Here is a 26,892-nt window from a genome sequence, read left to right on the forward strand (position 1 = left end):
TGCCTCATCTATTTCACAGAGTGTCTTTTTCTCTGCGTACTTGTGTGTGTTCCCTCACCCCAATAAACACCTGTCTTTAGCTGCTGATTTTCAATGTGATGTCCAAGCTTTCTCTGCTTGCTACCTGTTGCATGGAGATTTTTTCTGTCCTTTAATTAGTTAATTGGCAGAGCAAACGAACCTGATCAAGATCCCTAGACTTCATCCCTGACATAACTTGTGTATTGGTTAATGTTGATTATCAACTTGACAGCAGACATATCTCCCTAGGAGACCAACTTCATGATAGAGCTGTGAGAGAACTTTCTAGGTTGGGGGAGCCTCTGATCATGGGTGTGAGGGATTCTAATGATTAGGTGAGTTGAGGTGGGAAGCTCCACCCACTGTGGGTGGCACCATTCCATGGCTGGCATCCTGACTGAATGAAAGGGAAAGAAGGCTGAGCACAAGCAATCATCTCCCTCTGCTTTCTAGCTGTGCATGCGGTGTGTGCCCAGCTACCTCAACCTCCTGCCTTCAGGGGAATTCTTATTTCCTTAGGTTGTTTTGGTCAGGTTGACTTATCACAGCATCAGGGAAAGTAAGTAAGAAAACTGCATAAATGAAGAACTGTCAATAAAATATCAGGATGTCAATTTTAGCATCCAAGTGTCTCAATTGATAAATAAATTATTAGAAAGTCCAGGCAAAACCAGCACGTTTATATTGCTGGTAGGAATGTAACTGAGAAAAAGATGTAATGAGAACAAGTATTCTGACAGAGTGCCTGACTAGAGACATCAATGTTAATTGCTAGGAGCTTATCCTTAGAAGACGAATGGAATAGTCAGGCCTATAAGAGCAAATACCGCATGACTTCTCTTACATGACCTCTGATCATGTTGATCTCACAGATGGCAGCAGTAGAATAATAGCTGGGAGAGTGTGGAAAAAGGAATGGAAGGAGGTTGTCAATGGATACGAGTAACAGAAAGAAAGGATGAGCAAGCTATGATGTGTTAGTATACAGTAGACTTCCTGTAATAGTAATGGTGTATTATATATCTCCAAATAACTAGAAGAGAGGATTATGAATATCACTCCACACAGGAATAACCAATATTGAAGGTGATCCTCCCTGCCCTGAATGTAATAAGTTTGTAATGTACATATGCACATCCTGTACAATTATTTTGAAAAATTTCCTTTTTATTGATTCTTCTCTCATATCATGACTGCAGTGTTCCCTCCCTCCTCCCCCCCAAGTCTCTCCCCACTTGCCCTTTCTCCTGAATCCATCTCACCTTCATCGCTCCTTGGAAAAGAGTAGGGCTTCCAGAACCATCAAACAAATATGGCATAACAACTTACAATAAAACCAGGCACCTGACCTCAGTTTATCCAGTGTCCTCTGGACTACCTGTAGCCTCTTCCTCTGTGGCCTGGCAAGGCCACCCTGCCAGGGGGGAAGTGCACAACATTAGGAGGTCCGAGTCCATGTCAGAAGTAGTCCCTACTCCCCATATTGCCCATTTTTCTATGAGTAGACATCCAGTTATACCAGCACCATTTGTTGAAGGTGCTATCTTTTTTCCATTGGCCTCTTTGTCAAAAATCAAGTGCCCATAAGTGTGTGGGTTTGTTTCTGGGTCTTTGATTGCAATTCATTGATCCACCTGTCTGTTTCTATCCCAGTATCATGCAGTTTTCATTACTGTTCCTCTATAGTACAGTTTGAGATGAGAGATGGAGATGCCTACAGATCTTTTATTATGTAGTATTTTATTGTGTGTGTGTAATATAAATGGTATAGAATTTAGTATAAATGATTTCTAGTAATTCTGTCTATGATTGCACTGGTACTTTGTGTGACTTTACCAGATCTGATATTAACTCAATTCATTGAATTCCTAACTCCTTATAAAATGTTCCGTTTTTGAAATTATCCTTTGGTAATTTTGTTGTTTCTTATACTCTGTTGACATGTGATATTTATTTAATAATTTTTTTAGTGTAAGTTAAGAATGTAATTCTATTGATTATTTTAAAGTTCTTACCTCTAATTCCAGGTCACACTGTTATGTATCTATTGAATATATATTTACTTTTGTATCCTGGACCACTTATTATTATGTTATTGTATTTCTAGTAATCTTCAAATTTCTGACATCGGTGATTCGGATATGTTGCAGGACACAGGTTCCTCCCTTCCCCAATAATGATAACTGTTAATTGCCAGAAGGAATTGTTTCTAAAAGGCAATCAAGGAATTCTACAGGAGAATCAAACATTTTTCCTTCCTTGGGGAGTGAAACACTGAGGAAATGGTCCTGAGGGAGCCTCTGTCTTCATAATCAGGCTATTGAGATCTGCAAACAAGAATGACACTGTTAATCTGTTACTCACAGGGCAGGAGCTTCTTCCTTGGTGGAAACTGGAGTGGCCACTGGATAAACAGCAGTTCTAAGTTAAGGATTATGGTATAGAAAGGATTTCAAGATAAACTACAGTTTATCTTGGGAAGGAAGAAGATCTGGAGTCCCAAGCTCTTGTCTTCTATTCATCAGTTCTTTATCTTCCCCAGAACACGTCAGAGGAGACACAGTAGGCTAAACATCCCTGCTTCAACAAAAGAAAGGTACATGCCTGTTTGACTCTGACCAACCATGGAACACACGTTAGGAAGGCAAACTCAGTGGGAATGCTGAAGTCCCCCTTCTGTCTGAAGTCTGGAGGATATTTGACTTTCAATATCCTGTGTCTCATTTGTAAAGTAGGATTGCTGTATAGTCCCATATTCTTAGAGCCTCTCACAGTAACCCCTATGTTAGTGTTAGCTTAGAACATTATTGATATACCTATGTGCAGTAAAGAGCAGGTAGGAAACATGACTTCAACCTCTTCCTCTATAGTGTTCAGAGCCATGATGTTGTCTCTGTGTTAGGATTGACTGCAGAGAAAATGCTCAGGTTTCAGCAACTTCTGTAAAGGCTGGAGAAGGGAAGGCATGCGATAAGGACTGACCTTAGAGTCTAAAAGATTCTATCTCATTCTGGAGGTTAAATATAGCATTTAGTGTGCTCTGGAAATTAGAGCCACTTAGTAGCTCACTACTGTCCACTGTAAATAGTTTAAACCATCCTACCACAGTTCAAACCTTCTTTTGATTCCATTATCAGGAAGATACTTAGCCTTGTGAGGATGGTGGTGATATTTCTTTGTCTCCACTGGTCCTCTTTCTGTCCCACAGGTGCCCCTCTTGAGAAGAATGACTGCCAAGAATTCCTCTGTGACAGAGTTCATCCTTGAAGGCCTGACAGACCAGCCAGGACTCTGCATGCCCCTCTTCTTCCTGTTTCTAGGTTTCTATATGGTCACTGTGGTGGGGAACCTGGGCTTGATCACCTTGATAGGGCTGAACTCTCACTTGCATACACCCATGTACTTCTTCCTCTTCAATCTTTCTGTAATAGATTTCTGTTATTCCTCCACCATCATCCCAAAAATGCTGACGAGTTTTATCTCAAAGAAGAACATCATCTCCCATCCAGGGTGCATGACACAACTGTTTTTCTTCTGTTTCTTTGTTATCTCTGAATCCTTCATTCTGTCAGCCATGGCATATGACCATTATGTTGCCATCTGCAACCCTCTGTTGTACACAGTCACCATGTCTCCCCAGATGTGTTTACTCCTATTGCTTGGTGTATATTTAATGGGCTTTGTTGGAGCCTTGGCCCACACAATATCCATGGTGAGACTGACCTTCTGTGCTGACAACCTTGTTAACCACTACATGTGTGACATCCTTCCTCTTCTGGAACACTCTTGTACCAGCACCTATGTGAATGAGCTAGTCGTCTTGATTTTTGTGAGCTTTGATATCGGTGTGCCCATTGTCACCATCTTTATTTCTTATGCCCTCATCCTCTCTAGCATTCTTCACATGCACTCCACAGAGGGCAGGTCCAAGGCCTTCAGCACCTGCAGCTCCCACCTGATTGTGGTTTGTCTTTTCTTTGGGTCTGGGGCTTTCATGTACCTCCAACCACCTTCCCTTTTGTCCCTTGACCAAGGAAAAGTGTCTTCCTTGTTCTATACCATTGTAGTACCTATGTTGAACCCTCTGATCTATAGCTTGAGAAATAAGGATGTCAAACTTGCTTTAGGGAAAACTGTGAACAGGAGAATATTTACTTGAAGGGCTGTATCATGAGCTGCAGTGGTATGATTGGTCAACGAGCAGTGTTCATAAGAAAACGCAATCTTGCCACGAAGGGTTCAAGGTCAAGTTCTATTTTCCCTTCTAGCATAAGACATTTGCTCCATTAAGGAGTGAATCTAGTTCTTCATGGATACCGGGCAATGGGTCTACTAGCATTCCGAATTCATCCAACAAACAGAGTTTCAAACCTTTAACACAACTCTGTTCTTCCTGACCTTTGCTTTGCCTAACGTTTTTCCAGGTTTTTTAAAAATAAAATTTATGTATATTTTATAATTTTAAAGACCACTTATTCTTGAAAAGGCCTCAGAAACATTTAATTTTGTCTAAGTTATCAACTATTGGGAGCTCAGAAGTATGTTGTTTCTCAGGGAGTAAAAACTGGCTCAACAAATGCACTGAAATCTACGCGTTTGGGTCTAGTTTACTTTTGTGTTTCTTCATGCTTTGTTTTTTTTTGCAATATTATCATGTTTGCTAATTTTCCTTTTGCAGTGTTGGCAACACATTAAAATCTGATTTCGTTCCAAATAATTCAAATTAACTTGTGAAAAACATTTTCTAACAATATTATTATTGTTGTTGAGAAGGCAAGAGAAAAAACTTATTTAATTTGGTCTTGGGCAAGTGAATAAAAGGGAAAAGTAAAACTGTGTTATGTGGTTCTCATTGAATTAAGATTAAGGCCATGGGGTGAATTTAGGTTGTTAATCTCTGGCTCAGGATAACCTAGTAAGGTTCTGGGTAGTTTAAGGGAGCATGGAGTAATTTGGGGATGGTATGCATTTATTTATCAAGAAACATCAAGCATCTGCTTCTTAGAAGAGACAATTTATTTGCACTGAATTTTTAGGGTTAACTAATCATATTAGTGGTTCAATACTTCTACTTTTAACCTTTTTATTTAGTATTTTTAGTGTCATGGGGAAAAGATTTCTTTTCCACTGATCATCTCAAATGCTAGATGATTAGACATATCAATTAAAAAAATCAACAAAGAATAGACTTTTGGTTGTTTTACTCTAATAAACAGAAACAACTTTTTCTTTCTCAGTCTTTCTTTAACTATTTCTTAATGTTTGGTCACAGGGAAAAACTTGGGGAAAAATATAACTTAAATGTCAGAAACCAGGCAAAATAGAGTCTTGTCCAAGCTGGCTTGGTCCAATCTCTTTCCTGTTACTCTCCACTCAGCATAACAAAACAGGAGTTTACAAATAGATGGCTCTTATGATCTCAGTGTCTTCCTGCTTGCTCAGCGAGATAGACTTTGTTTGGTGTAATACACAATGTTTGCACTGCTGTGTTTTTACTGCAGGCTCTTCAGATTGCAGTGACCAAGGAATTTCTATAGGAGTTGGCCAAACTGCTTGGGACTGCTTAGCAAAGATATTGAGGAAACAGCTGTCAAGACAGCATAATGGTCTTGAGGCCACTCTGAGATAGAACTGAAGTGTAGGGAAGTCTGGAAGTCATTTACTCATCTGATTATGTCCTCTATGTCTCTGTTTTCTCACTGGAGGCTTCTACAATCATGGGGCAGCAGTTGGCTGTTTGCCCCTGGTTACCCAAATGCTCAGATTCAGCTTCCCTGCCTGTATCTCCTATCCTCAGCTTTAGATGCCTGTATTTAGGGAATGAAGTGCCCTCCCCAATAGTGTAACACAAGGAGAGTGACTCCTGGATTTTTCAAGTGGTACAGTGCTCTGGAGTGATACTGCAGAGTATAGGTGTGTCTTGAGGAAGAGGCTCCTATGCCCCTATTTCATCTATCTTCTAGAGTCAGGAGGGAGAAATGATGCTTATCCCCTGGCTATGGTCACAGGAAGAGGTGTTGCGACACCCATGAACGGTCATTGGAAAGTGTGATGGGCAGCTCAGGCGCCAAGAGACGCAGAAACCTTAATTTGCACATGGCACACCTTCTCTCAGTATAGCTCGTAGGCTTCCTTATTTAGAATCTAAGGCAGCAGAAGTAGCTGCTTATTTATATTTGTATGGCTTGGGTTTTGGACAACAACAATAACAACAATAACCAAGCCAATCCAAACCAAAACAAAGGCAAGTGAAGAAAGAAGGAAAGAAAATGACAGTGGTACCTGATGTGTCTGTACTTATGTCCAGACTCATTATTTAGAAGACATAATGACCCAATAAAGAACGTGTAATCAGAATAAAGATATGAATATGAATGATATTATTGATATTATAAATGATAAAGGAAATTCAGATAATATCACCCTGCCTTTAGACATCATATAAAATTGGACAAATTAAAGACATTGACAATACCAACTACTAGTTAGTGCATGAGGCCTCTCATTTATAGCTGACTAAAGTGTAAAAACTTGTGTACTATTTAGCAAAGAGAAAGGACAGATACAGGAAAGAATCTCAGCATGAGTAAACCTCAAAACTTTATGTTGAAGGAAAGGAACTTCACATTAAAGTGGCTAACATATTTTGTAATTTTAAAAATAGGTAAAAATAATCTAGTCAGTCAGTAGTTTCTTAGCACTTAAGTGTGGGGTGTGTTTTTGCAACTTCCTTTTCTCTAAAAAGCTGCCAGCTTGGAGCTCCCTAAGAGACAGAATGCTCTTAGGGGAGGTAAAATGTTCCATCTGTAGGGAAGCTCTTTAAGATCAGGAAGTTGATGGGGAGACCTGGTGGCACTCAGAGGAAGGATAGCAGACTACCAAGAAGAGAACTGATACCCTATGAGCATATAGAGGGGGAGGAGATTCCCCCCCCCCCCCCATCACAGTCATAGGGGAAGGGAGTACGGGGTAAGCGGGAGGGAGGGAGGAATGGGAAGATACAAGGGATAGGATAACAGTTGAGATGCCATATGAATGAATGAATTAAAACAAAAAGATCAGGAAGTTGAGAACTCAGTTTCTTATGAAGTCCCTAAAATTGACTTAAGTTTTCAGAACCCTTTCCTCTCCTGTGTTTATAAGCAGCTAGCATCCCGGAGAGACACTCCCACACAAGCTGATCTGCCTAGAGGGGACAGAGATAGAATGGCCACCAGGAAGAAGGGGAGACTAGCTGAGCTGCTTGGAAGAGGTTCAGATCAACTGTGCTACCTGTAAGAGACAGTCTCTAATCTGTAGAGGTGCCTGGGAATTGTACTGTGAGCTGTAGATTCCCAGTTCTCAAGAGGTGTCACTCATTCTGGGGTTTCTTGGTGATGCAGGTGGATGTGAGGGATTCCTGCTCCTGGTATGCTTCATCCGTACTACTGTCAGTAACCCCAATAAACTCATTGATTCACCAAATATAATTTGGTAGTATCCTTACTTTGTTCTGCCTTTGGTTCCCTATCTGAAAAGAATAGACATTTGCTCATGTCCCCCAGAAGTAGAGTCACATGACGGGAGAAGGGGAAACTAGTTATAATACATAATGTTTTTAGGAAAATGAAATACCACATATTGATTACATGGATACATACTTTGTTAAAATTTCTTTACTGGTCACATAAACTGTGTTCATTTACTTGAATTTCAGTTGTACCTCAATAAGGCATATTTACATGTATCCATGTACAACTATGTGTAACCAGGGATACAAAATATAAAAATAAATTCCTGAACCTCAACATAACTCATATGAAGATGGAACTTGAGTTGTATCTCTGTCCCTGGGAAGAGATATAACATCTTGAATGACCTAGAAGGCCATTAATAGATGACTACCTTAATGCTAGTCCCAGGAACCATAATCCTTGAAATATCACTATCTAGTAGGATGCTTTCTGATAATGAATAGAGACATCCTGTTTCCCATTCATCAAAGAGTCAAACCAAATGTGCCTTTCAGTTATCTGGATAAGACCAAGTCCCCCAGAAAAAGCTGCCTGCTCTAGAAGAAAATCAAAATTGGTCAATCCTGAGAATAAATACCAGTTGAGGCTCCTAACCCATGCTCTCCCTCCTTAGCCTATGGAACACTGGAGAAGGGAGACAAGAAAGAATGTAAGAGCTGAAAGATGGAAGGATTGCTATAAAACACTGTCTCTGAGGTTTTTTGAAGACCTGATCTAACTATTCTACCTCATTTTTCTATAGAATCATATCTATCTGCCATATCTAAGATGTATATTCCTGTTGCCATGGACTGGCTCAGTTGGGGATATGTCCTTGGGAGTGAGAGCTCTCGAAGCGTTGTTGGACAGAGATAAGGTGAAGTGACAAACAGAGCGACCCAGAATTGAGTTTGCATCTCTGAGTGTATTTTTCAGGCAGGCAATCTAAATTTTTATACATACACTTCAAAAACAGAGGGGGTTTGTGGTGGTTACAGTGCCCACGGAGTAGATTCGAGGAAGTCAGTGAGCAATCAAGCCTACACAGTACAGGTACAGAATGCAAATAATAGTGTTTTCATATTTTGAATTGTAACTTTAAATGAAATAATACAGGGTACAGAACACACAGCAAAGACATCATCGCTTCTAAGTTATTGGCTTGGTATCAATATGCATGTGCTCCCTTTGTCCAGGGTCAACGTTCTCCCATAAACAGAACTTATGCCTAACACCTGTGTGCCAAGACAGCTTTTTCTTTTCACTCTCTTTTCTAATACCTGAGCGCCACTATCTGGAGCTTTCTTTTGAAACACTTTATTTCTTTGTAATCCATAGCACAAATTATTAACTAATAATTAATTTTCAGTCATGTCTCCTTTAATAAGTGGAAGTGAAGCAGAACTATTCCAGCCCTTAACAGCCCCTGGCTGCAGCCCGGAGTTAGGGTCGTCTCATAGCATCGTGGTCACGACTGAAAAGTCCCGATTCGGGAGTGAAGTAGAGTTAAGTTAGAAGAATAGGAACAGAATCACAAAGAGAGAAAGGAAGAAGTGCAACCAATTTCTCCTGGAAGAAACATCAGCCCCATTCCAGGAGGCTCTCCCCTGGGTAGGGGTCATAGCCTCAGGCCGTGTCGCGTTTGTCACATAGACTCCACTGGAGGGGTCATGACACTTGAGATAAAAGTAGACTAGCAATTGACCTGACCATGATTTGATCAACTAACAACTAACTTGTATAACTTATTTATCCTAAATAGCATGCAATAAAACTTTCAAAGTATTGAAAAAACTTTGTATTATAATTGTGTTATATGGGTACAATACCTCATATTAGAGTAGAAATATATATATATTTAATATATATTTAAATATATATTAAATATATATAAATTAAGATTAAACATACATTTGAATTCTATACCACTGTATCTAAAATTAAATTTATTTTGCATCTATTTACAACATTCTGTATCAGTGAATTAAAAATAACCTTGTGAGTGATAATTGAGACATTAAGGTGAGGAGTAGATTCATGAACACACTTTTTGTTTTATCTTCCCTATATATTTCTATATTACTCCTTCTTTCTTTTGAACCCCTATCTCCAAATCTAAGAATATAAGATAAAGGAAAAGAGAGACAGTGCTGAGTTTAACTTTGTTTTCTTTCTAAATAAGACCAATAACTTGTAACCAATTCCCAATAATAATAACCCTCTATAGACCAAGAAAGAAACAAAAAACCTACCCTCAGAGACATGCAGAATATGGCCTTTTTCTCCTTTATTAATTTATTCTTGTTACATCTCAATGGTTATCCCATCCCTTGTATCCTCCCATTCTTCCCTCCCTCCCATTTTCCCCTTATTCCCCTCCCCTATGACTGTTCCTGAGGGGGATTACCTCCCCCTGTATATGTTCATAGGGTATCAAGTCTCTTCTTGGTAACCTGCTGTCCTTCCTCTGAGTGCCACCAGGTCTCCCCCTCCAGGAGACACGGTCAAAGGTGAGGCACCAGAGTATGTGAGAAAGTAATATCCCACTCTCCACTCTACTGTGGATTGTCTAGATCTGGGTAGGGGTTTACAGTTTTATGGCCTGTATTGTCCTTGGCTGGTGCCTTAGTTTGAGCGGGACCCCTGTGCCCAAATCTGTCTATCATAATGTTCTACTTATAGGCTTCTAGGACCCTCTGGATGCTTCTACTTTGCCATTCTCCCATGATTCTCTCATCTAGAGTCCCACTAGAATGTCCTCCCCTCTGTCTCAGTTTCCTGGTAAGTGAAGGCTTTCGTGGGACATGCCCCTTGGGCTAATATGCAGATATAAGTGAGTATATACCATTTGAGTCTTTCTGCTTCTGGGTTAACTCACTCATTATGATCATTTCTAGCTCAATCCATTTATCCACAAATTTTGGGAATTCCTTGTTTTTAATAGCTGAATAGTATTCCATAGTGTATATGTACCACAGTTTCTTTATCCATTCTTCTATTGAGGAACACTTAGGCTGTTTCCATGTTCTGGCTATTATGAATAAGGCTGCTATGAACATGGTTGAGCAAATTTTCTTGTTGTGTGCTGGAGCATCTTCTGGGTATATTCCAAGGAGTGGAATAGACAACTTCCTGAACAGAACACCAACAGCCCAGACATTAATGTCAAAAATTAATAAATGGGACCTCATGAGGCTGAGAAGCTTCTGTAAGGCAGGAGACACTGTCAAGAGAACAAAGCGACAGCCTACAAACTGGGAAAAGATCTTCACCAAGCCTACATCTGACAAAGGTCTAATATCCAAAATATATAAAGAACTCAAGAAATTAAACACCACCAAACCAAATAACCCAATTGAGAAATGGGGCTTGGAACTAAACAGAGAATTCTCAACAGAGGAATATCAAATGGCTGAGAAACACTTAAAGAAATGCTCAACCTCCTTAATCATCAGGGAAATGCAAATCAAAACAACTCTGAGATTCCATCTTACACCCATCAGAATGGCTAAGATCAAAAATTCAAGCGACACCACATGCTGGTGAGGATGTGGGGAGAGAGGAACATTCCTTCATTGCTGGTGGGAATGCAAACTAGTTCAACCACTTTGGAAATCTATCTGGTGCTATCTCAGAATATGGCTTTTTAAAATGTTTTTTTTTTTATTATTTTAAAGATTCACTGACAATGAGACAGGTTAACTCTTGGCAACACCCAGCCTACCTCAAAGAGGATGATGCACATCAAAAAAACCTCCTCATGGAGATGACTTAAAATGTGTCAAATAAGCCACTGAGAAAAATGTCCTCACTTCTACCACAGACAGAATTCTGGCTTAAAAAGGGGCAAGCTTTGATGCAGGCAGAGTCAATGGCCAAACTCTGTCAAGAGAGGGGAAGCAAGTCCTCAATAGTTCCTGCCTCACAAATATGTCTGTCAGATATAGTGGGCCAGAAGGCTGAAGAAGATGGGGAGTTTTGGGTGACCATTCAGGTGGCAAACTGTCACTTCTCATTTGGAAAGCTACTAACCTGCACTCCCGGCATACTCAGGTAATCAAGTTTATTCCTTCTCAAGTCTCTGATGGAGTTGAAGATTAGGTAGCTTAGTTTTACAATAAAGTTTAGTTGTTTAGGGGTTAAGATGTTTTTAGGTCTAGCTGCATGTTTTAAGTTGATAATGACAAGATGTGATGGAGATTGATTTACATTTAGAATTTTAGATGCACCAAGATAGGAAAGACGTTTTCTGCAAGGCTGTCAAATACAAATAGCCAAAACACTAAGAATGTAACATTTATATAATTCCTGATTATGTCACTGTTCTTCTTGCTATAGGTAGTTTATTGTATATATGTATAATAATATAAATGTATATGTAAAAAATAAGAAAAAGTTTAAGTAATTAAAAAAACCAACCATCTCCTGGATATCATTTGGCTGTCAGTCATGAAATCACAGCAGCTGTGGTTATGTACACAAGATCTGGCCTGTAAAAGTCTCATCATGGTTGGGGGAGGAGTTTGGATGACCCCACCAATTCCTGGGGAACTGTAACGGTTAGTGTTGATTATCATCTTGAAATCTAGAATCACCTGGGAGATCTGCCTCTGGCTACTTTGTGAGGTGTCATCTAGATTAAGGTTCCTACGAGAACGTCTGAGAGGTGGTTGTGATTCGGCTAATGAAGTGAGCAGATCCATCTCCTGGGTGAGGACTCCAGACTTTATACAATGGAGAAAGGTAGCTGAGCCCCGTGCTTGATCGATTCTGCTTCCTGCCTGTGGGTGCAATGTCACAGCTGCTCCAATTTCCGGCTGCCCTGACTACCTCACCACCAATACTCCGTGAAGTAAAACTAGCATTTCCTTCTTTAGATTATTTTGTCAGAAGACTATCACAAGAACAGGAAAGGGAAAAGTAACAAGACTGTAGCCAGAATAGAATTCCTTAATAATGTAAAATATCAGAGCATACCACTGAGGACTGAAACAAAAATGTCAGCAAGTGAAAAAAAAAAATCAACCAGAAGAAAAAAAATGTAAGTGCTGTTTTCTATAGTTAGTCTCATGTGTCCTACGATAGGATTGCATGAAGGTCATTGCTTCTTTACATTGTGTGGTTTCTTTGTACATATAAAATGGTTAATTTAATCTTATTAATCAGTTAAAATGTCTCTGTTAGGCTTTTACCCCTCAAACTACACATTGTCTTTCCCAGAAATTACTCTGTGGTTTGGGGATTGTCCTGACCAGTCCTAACCATGTGACACTTTGTAGCTCGCAGATGATGTGTTTCGTGTTGTTAACATTTGTTAATAAAATACAGGTTTTATGGTATTCTTGTATCAATTAATACAACTCTGTTTTACTCACCAATACTCTTCTTGAACCCAAGTCCTTTAAAAAGCAACTCAGCTTTGACGAATCATGTGCCAGGCACCTCTAGATCCTCTGCAGCCATTTCTGTCACTTAGTTGCCTGAATGATGATGAGAAGGGAAAAGTTTCTTTCACAACCACCTTGACTGACAGGCAGAAACTTTCCTGCATCATTGCCTTTAGCATGTCAACATAAAGGCTCCCAAGTCAAATTTCAGTCAGTGTAGGTCTATGTAGCCTGTATTCCTTTTTGTTTCATTTCAAGTGAGGATAAAATGGTTGTTTATCAAAACGCTGATGAATTATTTCAGATGTCAAAAAAGAATCTCTGCACTTACAGGTTTGCAATATATATACCTACTGCATACTGTGTATGTATAACTCCATTACATCTAGTGGGTTCTGAGGTATAGAATGTACCCATGATTATTGATGAATGTGTTAATGTGCACCAAAGCTACAGGACTTAGAACCCATTGTGAAGAAAGTTTTGATCTAATTTAGACTTATATAAAATCATGAAATATTCAGCAAAAAACTGGATTAAACTAAACTAAGTGAAAGTTACATGGGAAGATAAGAGCAAGAGAGTCACGTGGCTCAAAGTTACATCTAGCTCATCCCTTATGCTGTTAGTCACATATTTTTTCCCTTCATTCTTGAAATTCTCACCACCTTGCTCCCTAAAATTTTATAAATACAGTTAATAATGCTAAACAAACATTCACTGGGGTATAATTTAATATGCATAAACAACTTCATATTTAAATGAGAGGGACACTGTCTTGATTTGGTGAACTGACAGATTGATTCACCTAAATGTAGAATACAGTTTGGGTTTCATTTCAGGTTTATTTGTCTCAAGTTCTTGCTGTCAGTTGCAGACTTGTTTTAACATTTTTTTTCTTCCGGTTGATGTTTTTTTTTTTTTTTTTAAACTTAGCATGTATTTTTGATTCACTGCTTAGCCATTGATTATTCTGTCTTGAATGTTCTTCCTTGAAGCTGTCACTTTTCTTTGGTTGCCTCTGTTCAGATGTGACTAAGTGCTCTCTCTTGTGTCATCTTTACATGTACAGGACAGAGGCTGATGTCAGTTCCTTCCTCTAGTGGTCTCTACCTGAATTTTTTTTGAGACTTAGCTTTTCACGGAACCTGGAGCTCCCACTTTGGCTAGACTGGCAGGCCAGTGAGTTGTGGAGATCTCCTTGTTCCTGACCCAACAGTGCTGGAGTTAGGGATGTGCTTTGCTATGCCCAGCTTTTATCTGCACACTGAGGATCTGGATGCAGGCCCCTGTTCTAGATTCACTTCCATAACTGTGATAAATTACTCTGACGAAAAGTAACAACAATTATGGAAAAGGAGGCCATAAATTTGAAAAAAGAGCAAGCAGGGGTAAATGGCAGGGATTGTAGGGAGGAAAAGGGAGGGAGAAATGATATAATTATAATTCCAAAAGGTAAAAGAAACAATAAAAACAATTTTATTTGTGTTTATTTTTAAAAATAATAAAATAAAAATAAGATAACAAATCCCCCTAATACTGTGCATGCTAATATAAAATTGTTAAATAAAGTAGAAAGCTTAGTTACCATACAAGGAAAAAAGAAACTTTAGGGGAGAAGGGACTTATTTTAAGTTACAATTTGAGATTATATTTCTTTCTTGTGGTGAAGCAAGAGCAGAGATAAATGAATGCTTATTTGCTTGCTTACCTTAGTTCAGTTCCATTTTGCCACTGTTATCAATACTCTTTGCATAGGGAATGGTACCACTCACAGTGGTCTGGGTCTTCCCCACATCATTCCACTTAATTAAGATAATATCCCAAAGACATATGCACAGGCCAATCTTTCATAGATTCTCTTCTCAGGTGTATTAAGTTGACAATTAAAGGTAACCATGGCACCTTTATGTTTGCATAGCAACATTTGATATAGCCCTTTCCAGTTTTAATTATTAAGTTATCTCTCATATCACATGCTATACTTCACACAATAAATTTATCATATGTACACATATGTATAAGCACACAAACATATATGCATATATACACATGTACATATATGTAAGGTATAAGACAGGTAGGAAAGGTTAAAAAGACCACAGCAGAGTTCAAAAGATATCAAAGAGGCCCGAGAGGACAAAAGAGGAAGATGATAGAGATGGGAAGACAGATAGAGAGTCTTTCTGTGTGGCTGGGGGACAGATAACTAACCCTGCTTGGGAGTGTTGCTGCTTCTGTCATTGAGCCTGAGCTGAGCTACAGGAATGAGGTGGAGTAAAGCTTGAAGAGATGAAGGGCAAGACCATATCTAGGTGAATGAATGGGAAGACAGATTGATGACCGACCCGTAAATATGAATTGACAGAGTGACAGATGACAATCTGAGCACTCCAAATGAACAGCAGGGACTGAGCTGAATTGGAGACCCTGTGATATACATACACTGAGTGGTCAGATGACAGGAGTGTGGGACCATCATCACTGAAACTTCAGCTGCTCTCCTCTTTGTGGGTTCCAGGTGAGCGAGCTGTACTCTTTCCTTAGTCTGATATTTCTGGTATGTTCTTGAGCCTGGATGTTCTAATATGCTTAAAGTGTGTCCATGCATTCCTACAGTCCCAATTCACTTTGCCTAAGCCATGTCTGTGCTGTCATGCATGTAGAGTATTCCACTGTAGCATGGGCAACCAACCTATCAGTGTCCAGATCCCCACAGAAAAATAACTCTCCTTCCACTGACAGCCATCAATTGCCAGTAGTTCCTCAATAAGGGATGGGATCTATGACTCCCTATCTATGCTAGAATGCTGACCAGCTTGGTCTTATACAGGCCATCTGAGGATGACCTCAGGTACTGTGAGTCCTTGAGTGCTACAACCATTCCATGCACAGAGGACAGCATTTCACACCACTTTTGCCTATCCCCGGCCTCTTACATTTCTCTGCCCGCTCTTTTGCTATGTTCCCCAAACCTCTGGGTGGGGGGATTGACATAGATGCCATATTATATATAGCTGAACACTAAGTCAGTGATTGCGAGCACTTTGACAATGTATGAAGGCCTGCGTTAACTGCTGCCAAGTGGAAAAAGAAGTTCTCTGACACACGTTCAGAACAACTCTAGTTTATTTATTTGGAAGGCAGTTTGACAACATGACCATCTAACAAAACAACAATAGCAAATTACTCTCTAGGGCCTCTGATCTCCCAAGTGGCAGGTGATTGGCAAGGCTTATAGTGCCAACTGTGACTTCCCTTCTGCGGAGCAGGCTTCTAATCTAATTAGAGAGCTTCTGGATGCTTCTGTTAACAGTCATGCCACTAGTGCATCAGTGGGTATATCTTGTCTGTCAGGTTAGAGTTGCAAACAGGCAAGACGTGGACTGTTGTCTTTTCTACCACAGGGGCCTACATAGCATCTCCAAGCGGTATGAAAACTAGAGAGCCGGAGGAGGTTTTATTTGTATTACTCAAAAACGTATTTATTTATTAGCGTCAGGGTATCGTGTAGTATAGGCTGGCCTGAAACTCACTATATTGCAGCAAATGGGGTCCACTTTCTTATCATCCTACCTCTTCCTACTATGTGCTGAGATTACAGGTGTATGTCACCATAGTCAGCTAAGTAAAGTAAAGTAATTACTGGAATTAAAGTAATTAAAATATATAATCTTTACCAATAATAGTAGCTATACATTTATTTTGTACTTTCTTTGTGTCAGAGAGTACCCATTTACTTATTAAAATGTTCTTTATATTTTGGTTATTTTCCCCATTTTAACACCAAACATTGGGGATTCACAGAAAGGTTAAACAAATTTCCCAAGATCACACAGTTGGTAAATAGAAAACCTAGAATTGTATTGAGAAATAAGGTTTCCAAGTCCGCATTCTAACCACTTAATTGGGATACTGAAAGGGCCAGCGACAATTTTCCTGGGATAATAAGCATGTGACTCACACTGATCACAGCCTAATAATAGAGAGTGACTGTTGTGAAATCTGCTTTACGGGCAAAAGTTGTGCTCATCTTTGTATCCAGGTTCTGAGATGATGATAAGATAGACTTTTTATAAATATCCAGAAAATATTTCTACTTATGGAAAAGCATAATTAAAAGTCCTTGAACTAAATCCACAAGCACGCGAGCCTTCCTTCCATGTAGCGGTATTACTGAAATCATAAAACAGACTGTTAGGTGCTTTCTCAGGGTTTGTCAGGTTTGGAGGTCATCGGGGATGCACTCTCCTCCTCACATTAGCATTGGATTCTAGCTCCCATTTCCTTGGTAACTCACTAATTTTAAGGATGGGAAAATACCACAGTTTCACTCCTTTGGATTTGAAATATCATGTGAAAGAGGGAGGAAGCATCATTATCACTTCCTCCCCCATTTAGAGTTAAAATACTGTGTGGCAATGGGGAGTGGAGGGAGCAGGGGTTGTTGAGGCCCATTATGGAAAGGCTATTTTCTCCTGATAAAGCATGGGTAGTCTATAGATTTATTATTGTTTAAAAATTTTTAAAAATATTTTACAGATACCTTATGTGATATTTGATCACAAGAATGGGATTGGAATTCCACCTTTGTCCCTCGAGGAGTCATGCCATTCTAAATACCTCAAAGATTACACAATTTCAAAGACATGTTATTGTCCTCTCCCACGAGTTAATCTAAATGGACCTGTCAATCATGTGTACAAGAAAACGCTCCTCAAAAAGCTGTAACTGCAGGCTAGGTGTGGTTGGCGAATGCCTTTAATCCCAGCATGTGGGAGGGGGTGGGGTGGGAAGCAAATTTCTGCAAGTTTGAGGCCAGCCTGGTCTACAGAGTGAGTCACAAAAATAAAAAATTGAAAAATAAGATAATAAAAAGAAAAGTCTTGGCATGACATTATGAAACAAGGAATCGCCAAGGATGCTGCTGAGGTCATTTACTGTTGTCCATCTACTGCTGGGCGTGGGCCTGTCTTTAAGAGTAGTCTCTTTCCCCAGTGAGACTCCTTTGTAGAAAACTAAATTTTCTTTTTTTTTTTTTAAAGATTTATTTATTTATTATCATGTATACAGAGCTCTGCCTGCATGTACGCCTGCAGGCCAGAGGAGGATATCAGATCACATTATAGATGGTTGTGAGCCACCATGTGGTTACTGAGAATTGAACTCATGACCTCTGGAAGAGCAGTCAGTGCTCTTAACCGCTGAGCCATCTCTCCGAAAACTAAATTTTCATTTGCAAGTAGTTATCAATTGGAGACAGCTTCTGGGTTAGGGATGAGTTGTGTGTCTACTTCTTTTAAGCTCTGGGGTCCCTTTGGTTGTAGATGTGTGCAGGCCCTATGCGTGTTGCCTTAGTCTCTGTGAGTTAATTTAGAGGGGCTTGTTCTGGTGTCCTCTATCCCCTCTGGTTCTTACACTCTTCCTGCCTCTCTGCTTCAGGGCTTCCTGATCTCTGAAGGGGATAATATTATGGCGACACTCCATTTAGGGCTGAATGTTCTAAGGTCTCTCACTCTCTGCATAGTGCCTGGCTGTGGATCTCTGTATTTGTTTCCGTCTTTTGCAGGAGGAAGCTACTCTGATGATGGCTGGTCAAGACATTGATCTATGGGTATGTCATTAGGAGTCATTTTATTGTTACTTTTTTTCATTTATTTTCCCTCTAGATCTGTTGGCTCTCTAGTCTCAGGTGTTTGATCACCCAATCGATGTTGGGTTTGGGCTCCATCTCATGTGGTGGGCATTAAGTTAAGATATTGGTTGGTTACTCCCACAAGCTTTTTTCCACCACCCTTGTACTAGCATATAATGCAGGCAAGACACCATTGTAGATTAAAGGATTTGTGGTTGGGTTGGTGTTTATGTTTCTTCCTTGGTAGGGTGCAGAGTACTTTTCTGTACTAAAGAGAATAGAACGTAGGGGTGAAGGCTTTAAGAAGCTTGTGTTTCTTCCTATGCAAGGCAGAGCCTCATAGCGTTTAATGGTTGGCTCTGGACTGTACTTGCAATTCACTGTCTTCCAGAAGCCTAATACACATACATCTACCTTATGCAAAAATGTTGTATGTAAAAAATTTTATATTCTATGATGTAGAAATAATATGTCATTTAAACTATACATAAATAAAAGAAAGAAGTCAGTTTTTTGAGACTCAAGCTTTGGATGCTGGGGATATCACAAAAAAAGAGAAAACATCAACATAGTTGTTTTTTGCTTGCTGCTTGTACTGGAGCAAGTCATTAGGTAACAGGGCTTTAGAGAGAAGCCTGTCTAAGATTCACTTGGAAATGAAGTTGTCATGGCAACTGTCTCTGAAGCAACAGACAAAAATCCTCTCAGAGCTTCCAGAGAAACTCCAACGTCTTCTTTGCACTTGAATCATAGGAACCAGCTTTATGGGCTGATTATAATTTTGTTTTAATGACTTGCTTTTCTCTTTCCTCTTTGGAGTGGGATTAGAATCTTTCAGACTGACTCTGGGGTCGGGGCAATTGTGTGTATTTGACTAATGAAGGATTGTTATTGTCACTGTTGAGCCGAGGGTGAGCAGGTTCCCACTGATGTATCCATATGGCCTCAAAGCACACACAGACCGCTGTACTGTGATTTTAGAAGATGGCCTTCTGTTTGTAAAAGTTTGTCAACTTCTCCAAGACCACTTCTGTCATTATTTTGGAACAAAACCATACTTAATGTTGTTGCTTAAATTTATCTAAATTCAGAGATTTATTTCATGCCTATGTAATTAGATATAAATATATATATATATCCTGAACAGCAGCAATGAGCCAAGTTTCCACAGAAAACTTTACTAGTTCCCATATTGATATTTATACTTATGAAGTCATTTCTTGAAAATGGCTTGATATTATGTGCTGTTTAGTGAAGACAAACCTGCTGGTGGGAGGCAAAGTTGGATGCTGTCAATAATGTACTTAGAGTTTAAGGAGCTCAGTGGGATTGACTGAGGATTCTGTAGTGTATATCCTGGGTGCTCCGCCATTTTATGTGGAGAATGATAGGTCTTCCTTATGAAGCTGTTGTGAACAATAAAGAAGACAGGATTATTGGTACGTTGCTGTTGGGTCCTTTGTCTCCCCATGAAGTATCCAGGCCAGATGTGGCGTGTTGTGTATAGTGTGTGCTTCAGCACAGAAGAGCAAAAAAATATTTTCTCATAGTACTTTGCTTTTAATTGTGCATATAAAAAATTGTGTATGCAACTTGAACTACTAAAAGTCACGTGATGTATTATCAAGGGTGTATTTGTATGGTGTGTGTGTGTGTGTGTGTGTGTGTGTGTGTGTGTATGTGTGTGCACAGACTTTTGACAGTGGATCTGTGAACTCTCTGCAATACCTCGCTGAGATTTCCAATCCAGAACCAGTCTTCAGACCCCTGTGATGGCCCACAGTGCTAGGAAAGTACGCTGTCATTCTCTGCAGAGACTGTACAGGAGCCCCAGGGCAAAGGCAGATTCAGAGAGCATGCTCTGCTGTTCAGCCAGGAAACCAAGAAAAAACTAGAAGTTTTGGTCCTAAAAGCAAGGAAGCAGAAACAGATGGGGAGACGGTCTACCTTCTTTTTCTCCCAGAGCTATTTGTGTCCAGAAGCTGCAGAGAGAAGCCATGTGGCTACAAACTGAAAGGGTAAGTGCCTGCCTGACCCACTGTGTCTTGATTAGACTGGTTAGAATGTGAAAGCAAGGAGCCAGAAAGTCAGAGTTCACTGACTGCTCCATCTCAGTACCCTCGAGGCTTTGTACAAGTTGCTTAGGCTCTGGGTCCCACCAGTAAAATGGGCAGAGTTGTAATGCCACACAGCATTAGACACATTCAACAAACGTTTTCCTTCTTTTATCTTAGCTTTTAATGAATAGTTCTCCACATTTATGCAAGTACTATTATCATCTAAATAATGATGGTACGAGACTTTGGGTTATGGAACTTCATCTTCAGGTTCTGTTTACCACAGTCCCCAACACGGATGGAAGGCCTGACAGGGTCTCTGTAGAATCACTCTAGAGAGAGGACTCAGGTTTTAACTAATTTCATCTTGGCGGCCGAGGGAAGGGATCGCGTAAGAGGAGGTTCCAATAAATGCTGGTTTGGCTGTCCTGTCTCTATTGCTACACCGTCTAAATCACGTGGAGCCTTTCTGTTGTATCAATCTTTCCCCTTCAAGATGAATTTCACTGAAACCGTTCCCGGAATGAAAGCGCTCGGGAACCACGGACACAAAGAAGGCCAGGGAAAGTCTACATTGTTGAAGCTCTGAAATCCCCGTTTGGATGCAGTTTTCAAGAAAGAGGGGATTGGAATTTTTCTCTCCATGGCTCTTTATTTCTCTCGCTTAACCTTACTTGGGAGAAGGCTAACTAGAAACTCCGCGTCCATGAAAGGTTCCTCCCTGGGTTTCCCTGATCAGCTGGGATTCCAGATCCCATTGTTACTGCTTTGAGGTGTCTAGATCACATTGTTACTTCTCTGAGGTGTCTACGTCACCATGGTGCAAACCCTGAGCACTCTGATAGGACAGAACTCTCACCCACAGATCTCAATGTACTTATTTATTTTAGTATTGTCCTTTGGAGATTTTTAGGTTTTTATAATATTATTCTCTGAAAGCTAATGACTTTGCTTCCAATGATTTCCGTTGCAAGGTGTATGGTGTATGAGTAAGCTTTTCCTGTATCGCCTGAGCCCTTCACACTGTCAGTGATGGTGTCTGACCAGTACTTAGCTGGTAAGGTCCTGGTGTACTCTGTCATCGTGTCTTCTCAGATCTGTTTACGTTACTAGTTAATTGAGTGTAGTGACAGTGAGGGGTTCGGGAACTATGGCATGCATAGAAAATAGTGATTTCTGACCCCTTTTCAGAGTCTTATCAATCACTACATGTGATATCATTTCCCTCTGCGAACTGCCCTCTGCCAAGCCCACTTCACCCTTTTTAAAGACTGTCTATGTACCTTCAGGTAGCCTGGAACTTGTTATGTAGAACAGGCCAACTTCAAACTTGTGATGATCCTTCCGCCTCTGAACCCTGTCCTGGGATTGCAGGCCTATGCCCACCACACATGACTTTGATTTTTATTTCTTATATTCTATGCTCTTCTTATTCCAGAATTTTTATATTAGCTCCTCAAAGAGGAAATTTAAAAATATTAAGTACTAGTCAGTCCCATGTAATTACAGTTTTCCTCTTCTTTGGATGAGGAAGTTTTATGTACCCCAAACTGCATTTAACACCTAGGTTGGAGGGAAGTTGTTTTCCTTGTTATCCACCACCGTGTGTCCACATTTAACCTATTAATCTAAGGAATAAAACTGTCAAAGTTATTGTGTGTGTGTGTGTGTGTGTGTGTGTGTGTGTGTGTGTGTGTGTATGGGTGTGTGAGTATGTGTGTAGTGCAGGCATCTGCTGAGGCCAGAAAAGGACATCATATCCCCCCCTTTTTTTTTCTGAAATCAAGTAGGGGATCCAAAGACATTTTTTTTATTACTGTGGTTTTTATTAGCCACATCATTTTTTCAACAAGTAATGAAACTCCAGTGCCTTCCATTTTATATGTAGAGGGAATTTTAACTTTTTCTCTTAATGAATTTATTTCTTTTGTATTTATCTATATTTTCCTGTTTTAAAATATAGTTTTTGTAATTACTGAATAGTTTATGTTAAATGTGTTCAGAAAGGGGCTTGGAGAGATGGCTCAGCGGTTAAGAGCACTGACTGCTCTTCCAAAGAACCAGGGTTCAATTCCCAGCACCGACATGGCAGCTCACAACGGTCTGTAACTCCAAGATCTGACACCTTCACACTGACATATATGCAGGAAAAACATCAGTGGACATAAAATAAAAATAAATAAATAATTTAGAAAATGTGTTTAGAAATCATTTCAAATTACCTCTTTACATCACAAGATAGGTATACTTTGGAGAGTAAAAAATTTGCCTGTTAACCAAGAACAAAAATACCTGGTCCTGGCATTGGAAACCTGGCTTGAACCTAGTTTATTATGGTTTTTATCATGAAGTATTTTTCTTGCCTTTCCTTTTTCTTGGACGATTTAATTTCACATGCCAGTTGACCTAAAACATTTAAGCAATTTCATGTTATTTTTCACAGGATAATTTTAATATATCACATTTTGCAAGAGTGTAGGAGGTGGAATATTTTGTTGAGTTGGTCTTGGCAAAATGACGAGATTGGTGTTGGGTGACTTTGTAATGTGTGTGAGGGAGGCATGTTTGGTTTTATATAGGAGTAAACATGATGTCCTCTGAGTTGGTGGGTGGAGACCTAGGGAGACAGTTTAGTGGAATACACCTTCTAAAAGAGAGACATATGATAAAGAATGTGCATTTAAAATATATGAAGGGGTCAGCATATGAAGAGCTCCCTCAAACAATTGCTACAACTCTTGCCCATCATACCTTGATGATAAGTAAGACTGTTGCTGAAGACATCACACAGGTGGGTCACAGGACGTGGAGAAAGCAAGCTGGTTCTGGCTCTGGAAGCTTTCTCCATGCTGCTCTCATAGAAGGTGCTATTCAAACTGCTGGGGCAGAAAAGTCATCAACAGTCTTACACAACTGTAAATCCTGTGAGCTGCATTAGTGACAAATGGACAAGATACATCCATGAGTGCAACCATGGCATGAATGTTATGGGGCAACAAATCCCTCCTGATGTCTTACTCCACAGGAGGAAGGGAGGCTTAGTCCTGTTTCTGACCAAGAACCTATGGCTGGGTAACCTATTACTGTTATTTTGATAAACAGACATAGTATTGAAACAAAAATTAAATATACAGCTGTTTATGTAGATTACTGCAGCTCTAACTTCTCATCGGAGAAGCCTTTTGTGCAGTAGACAGTCATTAATGGAGCAAAAGAATAGATAGGCAGGAGCAGATACATAAGTTAGGACATTTGACTTTTGTTAATTCTTGAAGACTTGTACAGCATGTTTGAATATTATTCAGCCCTTCCTTCACTCCTCTAACCATCCTTTCTTTCTCTACCCACCCAGCTTAGTGTAGTCCCCTGCCCCCACAATTAAGTCCAATTTGTGCTGCTCATATAGCCTTCACTGTTCAGTTTCCCACAGGAATATAGTGGCGTCGCTACAAGGGTTTGAAGAACACCAACGTCCTTTCCTAGCAGCTATCAATTGACACGAGCTCCTTGGCTGGGGTTGGGTTTTGTGTCTACCTCCTCTCTCTGTGTTAGGGTTTAGTCTGGTTGGAACTTACACAAGGCTGTGCATGCTGTCATATTGCTGTGAGTTCATACGTGTAGCAGCCCTGCTGGGAACAGGGGACATTCTTTACTTGTATTCATTTGCCATATCTGGCCCTTAAAGTCTTCTTACCCCTTTATTTATAATGATTCTTGGTTCTTGGGAGACTGGGAATAGGATACAGATGTCCCATTTAGGGCTGAGCACTCTGCAGTCTTTTATTCTCTGTACCTTGCAGTTGTGGGTCTGGGTGTGAATCATTGCCTATTGCCAATAGAAGCTTCTCTGATGAGTGCTGAGAGGTTAATTAATCTATTGGCATAGCAGTGAGTCATCAGGAGTCAGTTTGATGCTATATCCATTTAACAGCATAATAGTACTAGGCTCACTCCTAGGGCCTCTGATCTGCCTAGCCACATGCTCTTGGACCAACAAGGTGTCAGGTATGAGTTGCGTTTTTTTGGAGTGAGCCTTAAATCCAACCAGAAAATGACTGGTTACTTCCATGATGTTTATGCTATTATTGCATCTGTGGACATATCTTGCCAAGCCAATCAGCTGGATGTAAAGCCCTATACCTTTAGTCACCTTTAACAAATTGTTTTGGTTACCTTAGATCCTTAACATTTTAATTACTTTTTATTTAGTCCATAAATTCCTAAAAAATAAAAAAACCCTCTACTCATATTTTGACAGAAACTGCCTTCAATATATGAAGAGTAGGCATTTGTAGTCTCCTTAGAAATAAATGGGAGTGGCTACTTTAATTTCTCTAATGTAGAAACTCTTAAAATATGATGGCTTTAAACGTGGCAAACAAGCCATGGGCAAAATGTCCTCATTTCTACCACAGACAGAATTCTGGCTAAAAAGGGGCAAGCTTTGACGCAGGCAGAGTCAACGTCCAAACTCTGTCAAGAGAGGGTAAGCAAGTCCTCAATAGTTCCTGCCTCACAAATATGTCTGTCAGATATATTGGGCCAGAAGGCTGAAGAAGATGCTACAACATAATAGAGAGTTTTGGGCAACTATTCAGGTAGAAAACTGTCTCTGTCGTCTTCTCATTTGGAAAGCTACTAACCTGCACTCCCAGCGTACTCAGATAATCAAGTTTATTCCTTCTCAAGTCTCTGATGGAGTTGAAGACCATATAGCTAAGTTTTACAGTGGAGCTTAGTTGTTTAGGGGTTAAGATGTTTTTAGGTCTAGCTAGATGTTTTAAGTTGATAATGACAAGAAGTGATGGAGATTGATTTACATTCAGAATTTTAGATGCACCAAGATAGGAAAGATGTTTTCTTCAAGGCTGTCAAATACAAATACCCAAAACACTAAGAATGTAACATTTATATAATTCCTGATTGTGTCATGGTTCTTCTTACTGTAGCTAGTTTATTGTATATATGTGTAATAATATAAATGTATATGTAAAAATATATTAAAATATTTCAAGTTTCCAAATGATAACTGAAGAAGAAATGTTTGTGTGGTTTGTTTTGAATTTCTCTTGTAATGAGAAAGATTGAGAATGTTATTGAGAATTCATAGCTATGATCTCTGATGTGTAGCGCTTAGTTTTAAAATCCTTTGCTCCTTTTCTTCTGAGATTTTGATTCTTTTGTTTTCATTTGTGTATTAGGGATATTAACTTTTTAGCTGAGGTCTAAGTTACATGTATTTTTCTTATTTTGTGATTGGCTTCTCACTTTTGTTTTATTGTATAAAAACTTGCTTTTGATTGAATTTATTAATATTTTATAATTTCTGATATTTTAATCACAGAAATGCTTCATAGCTTCTTAGTTTGTGAAGCAATTTACTTATTATTCTATTTTAGCTCTATTGTTTTGTATCATTTGATGTTTTTAACAGGTAGATGTCTGATTTATTTATAAGTTGTACTGATGTACAGTGGGAATGGATCCAACTTTATCTTTTTCCATATGGTTATCCACGTACTCCATTGCCATTTACAGAAATGTCCATCTTTTTCTAATTTTGAGCTCCTGCCTTTATCACATAGTAAATGTCAAGGAAGTTGGCTGTTCCTGAGTTTTCCATCCTGCTTCATTGGTCCATCAGTCTACCACTAAGCCAATCCCACCACACTGCTTTAACTATAGACATTTCAATATATTCTCATTTCATTAGGGTAACTTCCTACCTACTCTTCTTTGGGGGATTTGGTGAGTATTCATGTGTAACTATAACTTCTGAAATTAATTTGGTTTAACGCCAACAAAAACATGACAGAATAGATGCATTAAAGATCTTTTCTTAAGATGACTAGTAAACTAAGGGTAGGAGTCTCCACACCTCTGGGTTTTATAGCTTCTAGTCTTGAAGTGTGATACAGCTTCCTATTATTTTTACAGGCTTGCATCAGTAGTGTTGTGAATGTTTAATAATTTGTTTCATTTCCCTTTTGCATACATTTTATTTGTTTCATTTTTGGGGATGCTATTGTTGTGATTGTAATGAGGCACTTATCTTTCACATTAGGTTTTTTGATTATTATTTGTGAACTATACTAATAAATATGTTAGTTTTATATGTTGTAAAACAATTTGTCATTTATAGAGATTTGTATTTTAAATGTTTTTTATTTAATAACTGTTTATATAGTTCAATGTGATGTTTCAATCTATGCATTCATTGTATAATGATCAAATCATGGTAATAAACTTAACTGTCACCTTAAACATTCTTATTTCATTTTGGTGAATAAATTAAACTG

General features: G+C 39.3%; 1 protein-coding gene across 1 annotated transcript in view; it reads left to right on the forward strand.

The window, feature by feature from the left end:
• Nucleotides 1-3,247: 3,247 nt before the first annotated feature.
• LOC311598279 (olfactory receptor 8B8) overlaps nt 3,248-26,892 on the forward strand; it is a gene marked incomplete at both ends in the record, with an annotated part of 77,069 nt that continues 53,424 nt past the window's right edge. Inside the window, one exon of the mRNA XM_084783310.1 lies at nt 3,248-3,290. Coding sequence (XP_084639436.1) covers nt 3,248-3,290 — 43 coding nt within the window. The remainder of the gene's footprint in view (nt 3,291-26,892) is intronic.

Source organism: Acomys minous (genome assembly GCF_964271855.1).
Source record: "Acomys minous genome assembly, chromosome: 5".
In the NCBI taxonomy this organism is placed as follows: Eukaryota; Metazoa; Chordata; class Mammalia; order Rodentia; family Muridae; genus Acomys; species Acomys minous.